We start from the raw sequence: 14,765 nt of genomic DNA, 5'->3' as shown, positions 1-14,765 counted from the left end.
GTTTACTGACTTACCATAACACTATGTTGATACAACCTTTTATTGATTTACAAATAACATTCAGCTACATTTGGCAAACATTATCATGGCTTTCTGCATGTGGTTACTAAATTAAAATGCTTCTCATGTGCATCTAGATTTCAGTAGCACACATTTATTTTCAAATTAACCAATACTATATTTTACTTTAAGATAGTTTTAATAATGTTGTCAAAATGTCCAGTAAATACAAGACGTCAGCATATCAAACGTCAACATGTGAATGAAAAGTTTTTTAGCAAAAAGACTCATTTAAGACTAAACTTAAATGCCATTTACTTATTGATCTAGTTTCTGCATAGCTCTAAAAAGTGCTCATAATTATTACCCACCAGTCAGTCTTCAGTATCAGTTAGCATTTTCCCAGTAACACCAATGGTAAGCTGCACATCAAATTATGGTAATATATGACTCATGTGGGGCCTGATTCCATACCTTATGAAATAAGGTCAGGCTAGATGATCTGTTCAGCTACTATGAAACAATAAGGATTACTGTTTGCACAAGGGGTATGACATCAGGTTCACTCCATGTATTACAAATTATACACACAATTACACACGCAATTCCCATGATGTTAATAGGAGTCCCCTGTGCAGATTACCAGAGTTCTACTGCACATAAGCGTACTCTTGAATCTTTGCACCTTAAACTATTTCTGAATTCATGTACTAACACCTGTTGATGTTAACAAGAACTGCATGTGTGTATAAAACTTCTTATAAACTATTTGTTCCATAAAAGAAGTTGAGCACTCATCTTGACAGGGTTTAATAATGTCTGAGATATATTTATTTTAAATAGTTTAAAAAAAAAAATCAAGATTTTCAAATATGGATCCCTTGATATAGGCACTTCAATACGCCTAAATAAATGTAGCCAAATTATCAGAGGTATTAAGACTATCTAGAAATCCCACAATTCAATAGTAACATTTGAATTCCAGATGTCTGAAACAAAATAGTCTGACTCCCTCCAGCCTACAACCTTTAAAATATGTAGTAAATATATGTATTCCTTCCAAGAAAGCCATGGTTTCTTGATGTATTCAAGAAACAGATTAGCTGATTGTAGAATGAGAATACTTTATGGCAGAGGTGTTAAACTCATGTGGTCCTGCAGGCCAAGTAAGGATCTCTGGGCCAGTCTGCAGGCTGAACCGGGACCAACCCCCCATACAGTTGCACGCAGCAGGTGCCAGCCACAGGGCTTGCAGCGCACACAGGCTGTGGGGCTGACACGGGCCATGTGCTGCCTGTGGCTCACAGACAGCATGGTAGGCACCTCAGGGGCTTGGTCTGAGATGCAGTATGCAGCCCTTGCGCTGGACCATTTGTGCCATGTGCAGCAGCATGTCTAGCTGCACTCTGCATACGGCACATGGCATCAGTCTGGGGTGGATGCTGCATGCAGCACCCTGCCAGACCAGTCCTGTCCACTGGCTCTGACACAGCCTGGCTCTGCAGCCAGCTTATAGAGCCAGCCCAATAAAGGCACTGCCTGCAGTGCCCCAGACCAAGCTCCTCTGGTATGTGCAGGGTGCACAATGCAGGGTCCAGGCCACATGCTACATGCAACCTAAGGGGCTGGGGCTGGCACATAGGGTCGATCCAGATCATACAGCTCAACAGGCTGGATCCAGCCCACAAGCCATATGTTTGACAACCCTGATTTACAAGTACCATATGTAGCAAGGTGCTGAGGAATATGTCATGGGGAAGAGAACTACTATAAATTAAATTTCTGTGTTCAACCCACAATCATGGAAAAGCAAGGTTCAGCGGGTCCTCCATAGGTAATCTAATCCAACGCCCTGCCCAAGGTAGGACCATCCCTATCCAACCTAAAAGTGATTAATTATCCTGTGGCTGTCTGTCTATCTCCCTTTCCAAGATGGGGCTGAATAAGAGAATTCTGCCACTTATGCATGAGGGTAATATTGTGTGGCTCCTAGGAGAGAGAGGTCAGTTGGGCCACCCTATGAACTTTGCCTTTTGAAAAAATATCACATGGTTCATTGGAGCAGGAGGCTAAAGACTTTATTTGGTGCCATAGAGAATTATGTTTCCGAGAAGATCCCATATTCTAATCTCCTTATCAGACTTTTTTTGGAATGAAAGTCTTTGTGACTCCATCTCAGGGGGGCTGGACCTGATGATCTTGTGAGGTCCCTTCCAGCCCCTAACATTTATGGATTAGTTTGAGTAGCTTGAGTAACCATTAACAAAACACCTATCAAAACAGGTTGCAGCCCTATGGAACTCCTACGGACTGGCAACTAGAAATGCTGCGTAGATCCCAAATTAAATAAGTCAATCTGGCCAGTTTAACTTGTGATGAAAACTGCCTTCCTGTTAGCTACCTAGCTAATTTTGTTATTGTTTTGCTAAATGATAAGGAACTAGTCCTTTTTTTTTTTTTGTCCCCTGGCCTGGCAGTAAATTATTTCTAGTTTCCAGAATCATATTTTCTGTCATCTGAGGCAAATAGTTTCTCATGTAAGGCATATATATTGTCTTTCTTTGAATTCTTAAGCTAGTTCTCTGTCTATTTTGTTTTGACTTGATAGTGCTGTTTTCTATATTCTGGGAGTGATGGTAGAACTGCTGTATGATTTATATTTTTATTTAATACGCCTGAGCACCACAGTAACTTATTTTGCTATTTGGTATTTGTTGAAATCTGCTAAAAACTGAGGGCTTTATTAATGAAATCTTTTCTGCTCCACATTCAAGGATAAAAAGTTTTATCTGGAATTTAATATTCAGTGTTGTCAGTGTGTTGCATGTCTAAGTTACTGCTTATCACAAAATACATTCCAAGCCCTGAGCACAACAGCTTTGTTAGGTTGTCAAATAAATAATCATATAAAATAAGGAAGAATTAGTAGAGACAAATATTGGAATTATATCTTTTATTTTCAGGCATTGTTTCTGTGCATTCAAATTTACAGCCTATTGCTGTTTCCCTGTTATCTTAAATGGGTCTTAAGAATATCTGTCTTTGGGGGGGGGGGGGTTTGTTGATGTAAAATTATTTGTCTCCAGCTTTTTCAGGTCTAAATGTCTTTTATTTCTGCCTACACCAGATATATTGGAAATCTGAAATTTGCAGTGTCATTTATGTATTTGAGGGTTTTAGCATGGCTCATAAACTTTTGGCTGCAAATGCCATTTGCTTGGTATCGGGAGCTGGTTTTTTTGCATGCCATTGTTTTTGATACTGTCACTCTTATCTGCATGCTAAAAAGTTCAGTGTTGTGATTATTCATGTGAAATATTACCCTAATATTTATTGTCCTTATTGTAGGCAGGCAGTGTGACACCTAAATCACCCTCCACTGACATCTTTGATATGGTTCCCTTTTCTCCCATATCCCCTCAGTCATCAACACCTACTCGCAATGGCACACAGCCTCCTCCAGTACCCAGTAGATCTGCAGAGATCAGTAAGTTTCACATCAACTCACCTAATTTTTGCTTACATTATGTTTTTAATGAAGCATCTAAAAAATTACCTACCATTCAAGCCAAATACAGTTTTTGTAAATCACATTTGATGATGACATTTCATTTTTATACAGTCTGCCCCAAAATCTTTGATGTTGCTGCAAACTTAATTTGTAAATAAATTCATTTATTTGTTCAAACTATTATAAAGATACTTTGAGGGAGTTTGGTTGAGAATTTTATTTTTGGCTTCTTTTTTTAAGTAAAATTAACACAGGAAGAGTTCTGACTTGTTATAATTTCCACTCCACTGGTTATGCTTGTTATGTCTATTTAAAACCAACGTTTTCAGGAGAGAAGAGTATGTAAGAGATGAAATTGACTCGTAATTAAAAGTCTCTTCTAATATTAGTGCAATGATATGTCATATCATCTAGAAGAAGCAAAGTAGAAGCTGGGAATCTCAGTATGGAATTAGTGTATTTTGTCTCTGGTGTTTTATGATGTGAAAATACATGCATTCTACTTGTTTTTGGCTAGGGCTGCATCCAGAGAGATCCTAAACTCTCAGGATATGACTCAAGAACAGTTTAGATAAACTAGGATACTGTGCTGATTAATCTCACAAACTAAGCCAGGCCTGTCCAACTGTAAGCAGCTGGTGGGGGTGGGATGCAGGCTCAAGGAGATATTTTTGACCCAGTTCCCAGCCTCACAGGCTTTAAGTGCTGCCTATACTGTCCAGCTGAGCAGCACATACCACAGTTTAAACATCCACAGGACTGAAAAGGCAATCTGCAGTGAAGCAGGACAATACTCCTCATGCTTCCCCAAGCTAGCTGGCCTGGGGAATAGATTGGGGCCTTTGCCCTGCTGCTCTGTTCCCCTCCCCTCTCTGACAAGTCTATGGGAGAGGCGAGGAATGGCGGGGATGTCTCCATCCATTTCTCAGCCCTGGATGTCCCTAGTCTGGAGAAGTGCGGGGAGCCTTTTCCTGTCGCAATACTTCCCCTTCCACCCTGGGAATTAATGCCTGTTTATTGTCTTTGTGTTGCTTGTATCAAAGCTGATTGCAAAGTTTGAGCTTTGTGGCTGGGTCCACACAAGCAGGGGCGTGCCTTTACAGCAGCACAGATAGTAGCGGCACAAATATATGCCACTACTTTGTGCCACAGTGCACACCCCGACCTTGTGCTTTGCAGCAGGACACATTATCCTGCTGCTTCACATGCTGCAGAACTGGGGGTTGGCTGGGGTGCAGGGTGCCTCAGCAGCTGCTAGCCATCCCCTGCGCTGAGGCACCCTGTGCCCAGTCAGCCAGGGAGCAAGCAGCCCAGGATGCTGCGGGGCCCCCACACTGAGGCACCCTGCACCCCAGCCAGCCCCTCCGCACCTGGCTGGGGCACAGTGTGCCTTGAGTTGGGCAACCAGGCAGCCTTAGACTGGCTGCCCCCCTATCTCCACACGCCTCAGCCTGGGGTCTTCACTGCAGAGTCCCCGTGCTGAGGCACTTGGGCCCCCATGCGGAGGCACACTGTACTCCAGCCAGCCCCAGAGCAGCTGGCTGGGGTGCAGTGTGGTTCAAATCGGGGAGCAGACAGCCTAGTGCCCCATCTCAAGACACACTGCACCCCAGCCAGCTGGCCAGGGCTGCCTGCTCCCCCATCTTGAGGCACCCTACATCCAGCCACCCAGGGAGCAGCCGGCAGGGGCGCAGGGGAGCTCCACAGTGCATGGAGACAGGAGAGCAAGCTCCCCCCATCTCTGCGTTTGTCCCAGCACTTGCCACTTTGGCGTAGTTTGCACTGCTTTTTTTCTAAGGGTTTTTTTGTTTTGTTTTTTCTTTGCTACCGGGAAATCCTGGTAGCAAGTTTTGCTCTGGCACTGCAAATTGATAGTGCTGAGCACTGCTTCATGTGCAATTCATGAGGTTTGTCTGGCTCCAGCCTGTGTTGCATATATCAAAGCTGATTACAAAGTTTGGCCTACACACTTTATAGAAGGTATCACTGCATATCTCACCTAGCATATACACAGTGGTCCTTATACTTACCTTCTCCTCATCTAAGTCAGTGACAGAGTCCTGTATATTTCAACAGAAGTCTAATCAGGTGCAGTGATTCCAGGTACTAGAACTGATACCTGAATTTGATCCACCTTAAAAGTAAATGATGAAGCTAAGCATTAACCAGAGTAAAAATGGTGTAAATAAGAGCAAAAATCTACCCAATCTTTCATTTGACTAACCCAGAAGAAAATACTTCAAGAGACTTGAAAAGTCAATTTTTCACAGCTACAAAAGATTTTGTATTTCTTTTAAAAATCACTGTTGCCAACTTTTCTAAAATTATCACAAGTGTTTTATTTGATTTAAGCTGTCGATTGCAATGGTGTATTGATCTAAAAAAGTAAAGTTTGTAGTCCTTCTGGCTATATGGAAAAACCTTGAGATGGTGGTCCAAATGCTTAAATACCAAAAGACAAATAAAAATTGAGCACTGTTTTTAATATAATAATTTTAAGGCATTTCATGATTTCTGACTGCCTTGTAACTTATGAAGATGTAAGATTGGCAGTACTGCAATAAGCGATGTCGCTAACATAAGGAAGGAGATTAGGATTTGTCTGTATTAGTAATTATGTTAACTGAATGGGAGATACATAACTGTAAAGGACATACCAAACCAAAATTTCTATCTGTTCTTACTGGCTCTATTTAGTTAAGTATTCTCAACAACCGTGTACCTACCTACTAGTTCTGTCACACTTCTGGCCAGAGTATCCAGCACTGATACTTACAGACACCATGATCAACATTTACCACAGAAAAAGTTAAGTATCGTGATGATCAGTTAAAGGATCCTAATAAATTATCTTGGAATTTTCACTAAGGACAGACCTGAACTCAGTTCTTCACAGGTGTAAATGAAATATTTAAAGGAATGAATGATTTTTCAACTCCTACATCAGTTCTGTTTGTGCACCACATGCATTAGAAGTGAACTTTAACATTTAATTTAAAACTGAGTGAAGTGGAGATTTGTGTGCTGAATAGTCCCACAAAGTAGGGCTTGGCTGTCCATTTGTAAGCAGCTAAGGGCTCAGCACTAGAAGGGATCACACGCCCTACAGACTGCTCTAGCAGGGTGTCATGGGACCTCTGAGCTACACACTGCACAGACATCCCCTCTCCTTCATCTTCCCCACCACTGCAACAGTCTCATGTAGACAACCACCAATGCTGCAGCGCGTGCCAGTACAGGTATTCCCCCCACTGCTTGTTGCAGTAGGAGCCTACCTGTCACCAGCCTCACCCTGAGCTCCCTGTCCTGTGCAGAGCATGAAAGGAGGGGGAGCCCAAAGATTCCAGCTGCTGTTGCAGCTGGAAAGCAGCCTGAGGGCTTAATGTGGCCAGTTGGGCAGCCCTGAACTAGGCTGTTGGGGGACAGAAGCTGGAGATGGGGGCTGGGGAGGGAGGGAGATGGGGCTCTATATGCATAAATATGAATTAGGCCTTTTAAAGATCATACTTCATGTCAGATGCACCATTTTTGTAAGTTGTCCTGCAGAAATACATTATTTTTTTTGCATTTTCCCTTGCATCATTTAATTTTCTCCATGTGCTATAACGATCATGATTATGCTTTGGCATATACTGATAAAAGAGCTGTTAGCTTATGTCATATTCTACATGCTATTCATTAACATTAATGGATGAATGCTATTAAAAAAACACTAGATTGGTTCCACATTTTGTCAGGCATGTATTAATAACTACGTAATTCCTCACAAAGATATGATATGCCATCCCCCAAAGATATATTGAGTAATTGCACAATATTCTTTATAGTATTCCTCTCTTTCAGTCTGTATCTTAATATTTGAAGGATGGTACTGAGAACCTTGAGCATGTATATAGGCTTGCCATATGTCAGCATATCAGGAGCATTTCTGAAAATGCAGTTTAAAACAAATGAGACAAATTTACAATCAGTGAGAAGTTCCTCTCCCAAATGAGCATATGAATCAAGTAGAGCAAATTAACATGTGCTGTAATGTATTATTTTGCTTGGTTTGAATAATGCTAGTACAAACTAATTGGTGTTCCTTTTTACCACCTATCAGTCAGACGAATAACAATCAGAATTTGACTCAACAAGTAAACATAGTCTTCCATGTTTTTCTTTGTGCTTTTTCTTAGCAGTGCACTAAGTGGGGCAAGAAAATAACTTGATCACTTTTTGTAAGGTTGAAAGGATGATATTTGGTATGTACATTCATCATTAGTGTCCGCAAATCCAAGACAGCAAAAACCATCTGATTTGTCAAGTCTTTGATCATCTTCATAAACCTTCAGATTTGTTCTGTTTTCTTCAGAATGAGCAAATAAAAAGGTACTGACTAATTTCTGACACTAGTCTCAATTACTGGCTTCTGAGCAACAGCTGAATGCCCACCTTCTTTATGCATATGGCAGATGCCTACTGGCCAGGCAAAACAGAGACATTTCATGTCTTCCTTCAGGCACCCAGCTAGCAACTTATGCAAGAATGACACTTGAAAGGAGAAATATGGATGCCAGTGAAAGCTTCCAACACTACTGGAATCCTTAAAAAGGAAACAAGCAAAGAGTTGGCACAAGAAGATGATGGCTTCTAGAAGTTCATGAGAAGAAAAGCCCAGAGCTAGGACTAAGCTCACTGATCCCCTTCAGAAATCTCTATGATGAAAAGGACATCTCATCAAGTTTGAAGCTGCAAAAACAGATTATATCTTTTCTGATCCATGGGTGGCACTAAGTCTTGCTAGAAAGTAGCAATTCTGTTTCACAAAACAAGGTGGTTTCAGTGCAGAAAGAATAGACATTTTCATTTTTTCATGAAAGAATGAGAGCCAAACCCACTTCAGAATAGCCAATAGAACAGGCAGTGGTTTTCAAACTTCCTGAAGTCACAGAACCATTTCACGTCACTTCTTCTGCCCTGGAATCCCTACTCTTATCCTACAGACTGATGTGAAGCCAGTATACCCGGCCCAGCAATGGCAGCCTACAGACTCCTGTTCCACTCCACTATTACTCCCAATATCTTTGCAGAACCCCTGGTGACCTAGAGCAAAACCCCAGGGTTCAACAGAACACAGTTTAGAAGCCATTGTGAAAGGGATTTGAGCATTTTCCTAGGATGTGTGAATCTGAGGCCCAGGTCCCTATTCTGCCTAATTTTTCTATGGACCCTGACAGAAGTTACGCTTAAAATGAAATTAACTGGTTAATCATGTTTTAAGTAGTGACCTGGCCACATCTTCAATTAAAGGTATGGTATTTTGTATGATAAATTTGTGTGGCTTATTCCTTGTTTTAGCACACCATTAATTGAATGGACATATGGCCAGTTTTCCTAGCCTCCACGGCATGTGATCCTCCCCCTCTATGCGGCACTGGTCAGGCCGCAGTTGGAGTACTGCATCCAGTTCTGGGTGCCGCACTTCAAGAGGGATGTCGACAGCATGGAGAGGGTCCAGAAGAGGGCCACTCGTATGATCAGGGGACAACAGGACAGGCCCTATGAGGAGAGGCTACAGGACCTGAACCTGTTCAGCCTCCAAAAGAGAAGACTGAGGGGGGGGATCTTGCAGCCTGTTATAAACCAGTCGGGGGGATCAGCAGGCATTGGGGGAGTCACTGTTCCCCCAAGCACCGCCAGGAGTGACCAGGAATAACAGTCACAAGCTGGCAGAGGGTAGGTTTAGGTTAGATATCAGGAGGTGCTACTTCACGGTCAGGGTGGCTAGGGTCTGGAACCAACTTCCAAGAGAAGTGGTGCAGGCTTCTACCCTGGGGGTGTTTAAGAGGAGGTTGGATGCACATCTTGCTGGGGTCGTTTGACCCCAGTATTCTTTCCTGCCATGGCAGGGGGTCGGACTAGATGATCTGCTCAGGTCCCTTCCGACCCTAGAAACTATGAAACTATGTTGGAGCTCTTCAATATTCCTATGTGCTCCAGAGGCTAGGAGTGCTGGTCAGCTGGTTGGGGGGTCTCCAACCAGAGGAGTGCATGTAGCCCTTGGTTCCAATGCACATTGCTGGCTGGAGCACCTGTAAGATGGTCAGGGCTCCCAGTTCTTCATCTTAGGCTCCACCTGAACCAGCAATATGGCACGATGGAATCAAATGGTGGATCTACAGTTGCAGCCTCTGCCATACACATGGCAGAAAGCACTATTGTTTGGATCATGTATCAGATCCCATCACACCTTTAATTTAATCATCTGTCAGGGGCTTTTTTGTGTGCTCTAAACATCAGTTTGACTGTTACGAGCTTTCTATTTTGTTCTGTTTTGTCACCCAAAATTACACCTACCACCCAAAAAATCTTTTAATTATGTCAACAAATTTTGATGGCAATGTTTCAACATTTTTTTCCCCAGCTTTAGGTGGTAGCATAGACTTACAAAGTTTACAGAGGTGCTGAAGCCCATCTGAATTGGACCCTTTTATTTTTCTTCCTTAGAATGGTGGTCTCTTGAGGATGATGCTAAGATGTCTCTTCTCCTTTAGGATTGGTCACCCTTTACTATAGGAACTTTTTTATATAAATTCACTTTTTCCCTTGGAAAGCTTGAGGAGCAGGAAGCATATTTCTTTAATGATGTATTAAAGCTCAGACAGCTGCAGTAGCATCTTCTTATAGCATCTTTCCAAAAGTCTGGATCAATTTTATTAAGCAAATGGCTCATACATGAAATATGTATACACACATTTCTTCTCTTCTGAACCTTGTGAATTCCTAATTCTCATTCATTATAGCCAGCATGTAATACAGATATCACACAAACACTAAAGAAAGCTTGTTTTCTCATTTTAAAGTTAAATGACGGGATTTAACTTGCCTTTTCCTTGCCTTTCCACCAAAATACTAACATCTTCCAAAAGATATATGAAACGTTTTTTTAAATGTGATTCATAGTTTCCAGTGTAGCTCTCAGTCTATAGCTTTCTATTTTTCAGTTGATCTTTAGAATAAACCATGAAGCACAAAGACAGAAGACCAGCAAATGGCATCTTCATTAGGAAGCAATGCACACTCCTTTGCAAATGCTTTATTGCCATTACCTATTTCGCAGATGTTATATACACTGCTTTAACAAAATAATAGTTCTAAACCATGGTTACCATCCAAGATAGCTCCTGGAAAAGTTCAGACCAAGAGAAGGTGATGATACTGAATGTGATGGCATTGTTGTTCAAGTGGTCAATGCCAAATGAAATCTCCTCCAGAATAAGTATTTTGTAGTCATCTGTCCAACCAAATGATGTATGAGGATTACTTCCTTAATCTAACAGGCCCGCATATGATAATCATGCCTCTTCAGATGGCAACAGATTTCCACAAACCATGAAAAAAAAGGATTGCAAGTTTTCTTCAAATATGGCTTTTGTATAATGGATTCTTGGTTCTATTAAATTATAGAGCAGTAATTTGTAAAATTCTCCTTGCTGTTGTACTGAACCCAAAGAAAAGCCAGATGAAAAATTTCTTTTCCTATTCTGATAAAGGTGCGTTGAGAAGGTGCATGTGAAAGCATTGCGGTAGCTACAAGCAGTCTTGAACAAATTTGCATTTTAAAATTCACTCTCAATCATTTCATGAAAAATTAAAATTTATTTTAAAGAGACCAAAATGATTGTGAACATGCAGTTGCTATTTTCATTCCTCTTGTTCAAAGGTTACTTATGCAATAATATAAATAACTCAGAAAAAGTTTAATAAAATAGGTATCAATTTTTAATTTGAATTGACTTCAGATGGACCTGTTTTCTACCTAAGAAGTCTGTCATCTGTTTCTTCCCCCGCTCCCCAATCTCTCAGCCAAGCCATCCCACATCCCACCCTGCCTTGGCTGGGCAGCACCTGCCCCAGCCCCAGCCTCAGCCCTCACCATGGGGGCCTTGATCTGCCCTCTGTGTCCCTTCCCTCCCCTCCCCCTTCCCCTTCTCTCCCAACAGACTTATCTTCTCAGCTAAACACTGCTCTCCAAGCTGCCAGATTGCATATCAGCAATCAGATCAGTATCAGCCGATATGGTTCGCTAATATTTGGTCATCGGTATCAGCCCAAAAAATCCTAATCCATGTACCCCTAAAATAAAGACCTCTTTCACTTAAGGAAAATAAATTACTCATTAAAGTACTTTATTTGCAGCTGTTATCCTTACATTTGACTAGTCCCACTGACTACTTCAGAGGAACTGTTTTCTACAGGGTGCAGGATCTCAAATGAGAATGACTCCAGGAGAATCATAAACACTTCATATCAGATACTTCCCTTTTAAAAAATCATATAAGGCTATAATTGTAAACACTAAGAAATAGAAGAGATACATTTTCTTGGTTTGATTTGCTTTGTTTTGCTTTGCTTTTTTACATGCAAGCCTTAGTAAGGCATGATGATGAAACGGATAGCTTTTCCAAAGAGTATAAATTACACTGGTATCTTTTTGTTAGTAGACAATATTACTAAATATGAGGGAAACTTCCACATGTACTAATAAAATGAACATTACAAGAGGCCCAAAATATTGGCTTTCTATTTAACAAAGGTCCAAACTTATAATGGGAACTTCAGCACATGAGGACTTCCATGGGTGTAGAGTAGGACAGAGAAAGAGGTTATGGAGCCCATTAAAAGTCAAGAGTTCTATTTTGTTTGATGAATTCTGTCCACCATTGTGGTCTGTGTCTGCCTACAAAGGATAGCATTCTAGTTACGTAAAAGGGTTAGAGCCCTTGAAATCTAGGCCCTATGTTGCAACCAGAAAGCCTATAAAGTAACCACAGCTTGTGAGAGTCTGGATAATTAATAATAAAGTAATTATTGTAAGTAGGATGAAAACATTAAAATAGCTGTCAAATTGATGTGAAAGGCTATTAAATGTCACTTTAATATTTGTTGTTTGAAGTTTTGACATACGTAAGGCCAGTTGTTTTTCATGGCAAGAAATCGGGGAAAGTCATGGTTTTATCATTATAAATGAAAATGTAAGCATTCTCATGTAAAAATCTGTGGCACATGATATTTCAGGTTGCTTGTAATGGGAGATGAGAACTATAATAGATTGTTATTTTAAATTAAGATAGCATAAAAAACAAATAATACTAAATTATTTATTTAAAACCAATGCTCCTTTGCACAATGTATGATAAACCTTGGATGACTTGTACTCAGTAGAGGTCTGATGGGAAATGAAGACAATCTACTCAAGTTGAAATAAATGCACCTCCTATATTTTATGTTATACTGTTTTCTTAAATATTGATTGTTTGAATGCTAATACCATAGCATGTATTCTCTTAATTCAGAAAAATCTTTGTAGCTTGTTCTTGTCTGGTTATACAAGTGGATTTCAAAATGAACTTTCTACATATTGAATAAATGTGGGTCACATTTTGGGGTAAACCCTAAAACGGGTACTAGTGTCAATAAATGATAGCTCTCCTTACTCTGGTAACTTTAAGCTAGCATACTTGGAAACTGAGGCGGGGGTACAGCATGGTTGCATAGTGAGAAAACCAATATATATCAGTTTTTTCACTATGCAACCATGCTAGTTAGGAGATATAAGGTTCAAACTTTCTCTTCTCTCACTTTCAGGAAAAACTTTTTCTGAGAGACAATAGATAAACCAAATTAACCAGGGTACCTCCTATATAGAATAGGATTACCGTAGCAGTGACCTGATAATGTTGGTAGCATTGTAGGTACTTGTTTTTTTACTAGAATGCAAAAAAATATAACAGTGCCACATTTAAGAAAAACAATTGTTTTTTAGGAAGATAAAATGGTATAGTACAAGGGAAGTTGTTGACGAAGAGAGATGCACAGCTGTGTTGTTCCATTTTAGATCCCCAAAATCCGCATGAGCTAAAAGCAAGTTTCAGTTAATACCAGATGTAATTGAAGGAAATGCATCACAGTTCAAGGCCTTGCCTTCTGTGAAATGAAAGGGCCATTTGTCTTTATGAAAACTCTTTGATCTGACAGCTAGAAGTAATAGCCAATTGACTGGATGACCAGAGATGTTTTGCAAGAATCTCTCTTTACCACAGTCTTAAAATATGGTGAATGGCTGATGCCCAGCCATTTGGGAAACTCCCACACAGTGATCCTGGACTGTGCCATCAGGAAACTACTTCACAGATATTCCTGAATTTACTTCAAATAGGATCCGATATCATCATTCCTGAAATTCCTAAAAAAAAACAACACGGCAGAATTAATTGAAGGGAAATGAAGACTGAAACTTTGGTTGCTGGTATTCTTGGAAAGGGTAAGAAATTAAACAGTGGAAAAGCTAATCTAGAACTGACCTCTGAATGTATATTTAGAAAGTTTACTTGTTAGATATGAGATGGAAAGCGATGCTGTTCAGGTTCATGTAAAAAGAGATGCATTGTGTCATCTTGCTGACCTGTTGTGTACTATGTCTTCATATGGTACTGACTCTTTATTTAATGTTTTTCTTCATTCTAGAAAGAGACCTTTTTGGAGCAGAACCATTTGACCCCTTTAGCTGCGGAGCAGGAGAATTCCCTCCAGACATACAGTCAAAATTAGATGAGATGCAGGTAACTACTTCACATTTAAACAAAAGTTTCCAAGAGCATGTAGATGTTCATCTAGTAAAGATGAAAACAGACATAATATAGCAATCTACATGTCTCTGAATGTAAAAAAAATTCTTTACTATACCAAAAAAATGAACTTTTATCTGGGTGGAAGAGTCAGTCAACTGGAGTTGGACCTGTCTGCCAAAATGTAACTTTGAATATCAGGAGACTCTATGCAGCCAACTTTTTGACAGAATTTTACATAAAAAGAATGCAGCAGATGCTGAGTGTTCTCACTTCATAAAATATTAGTGAACAGAATACAGTGCCAGTATACTGGTGGAAGACTTTATGTCAAATATCTTCAAAATCATATAATGGAAAAATTCTAATAGTTTTATTTCTATTACACATTAACAGTGTCATTGCCAGAATTATATTATCTTTTTCTCCTCAATCCCCTTTTTTGTTCTGTTTTTTTTATTTGCCTGAATATTTTAGTCTCCAGTTCAACAACAAGATCCAGCTTAGCATACCCTTGAACTTTCATTGAATATCATTAGACTGGATGAGGTTGTAAACAAGGCACACAGGGGTTGCCTATTCAAAACAGCTGAGAGCAAGAGTAAGCTTAATCCGATACAAGAAAAATCACCTCTGGTACTGGC

At 40.2% G+C, this 14,765-nt stretch overlaps 1 protein-coding gene across 3 annotated transcripts in view; it reads left to right on the top strand.

The window, feature by feature from the left end:
• The window catches only part of GULP1 (GULP PTB domain containing engulfment adaptor 1), a 334,203-nt gene that overhangs the window by 307,896 nt on the left and 11,542 nt on the right, over positions 1–14,765 (top strand). For all 3 annotated transcript variants that reach the window (XM_090045269.1, XM_090045268.1, XM_090045270.1), the window contains 2 exons: positions 3,349–3,487; positions 14,021–14,115. In XM_090045269.1, the coding sequence (XP_089901395.1) occupies positions 3,349–3,487; positions 14,021–14,115 (234 nt within the window). The remainder of the gene's footprint in view (positions 1–3,348; positions 3,488–14,020; positions 14,116–14,765) is intronic.

Source organism: Crocodylus siamensis, chromosome 4, assembly GCF_052110815.1.
Source record: "Crocodylus siamensis isolate JL-2025a chromosome 4, ASM5211081v1, whole genome shotgun sequence".
Taxonomy (NCBI): domain Eukaryota; kingdom Metazoa; phylum Chordata; order Crocodylia; family Crocodylidae; genus Crocodylus; species Crocodylus siamensis.
This window is presented reverse-complemented; position numbering and strand designations above follow the sequence as displayed.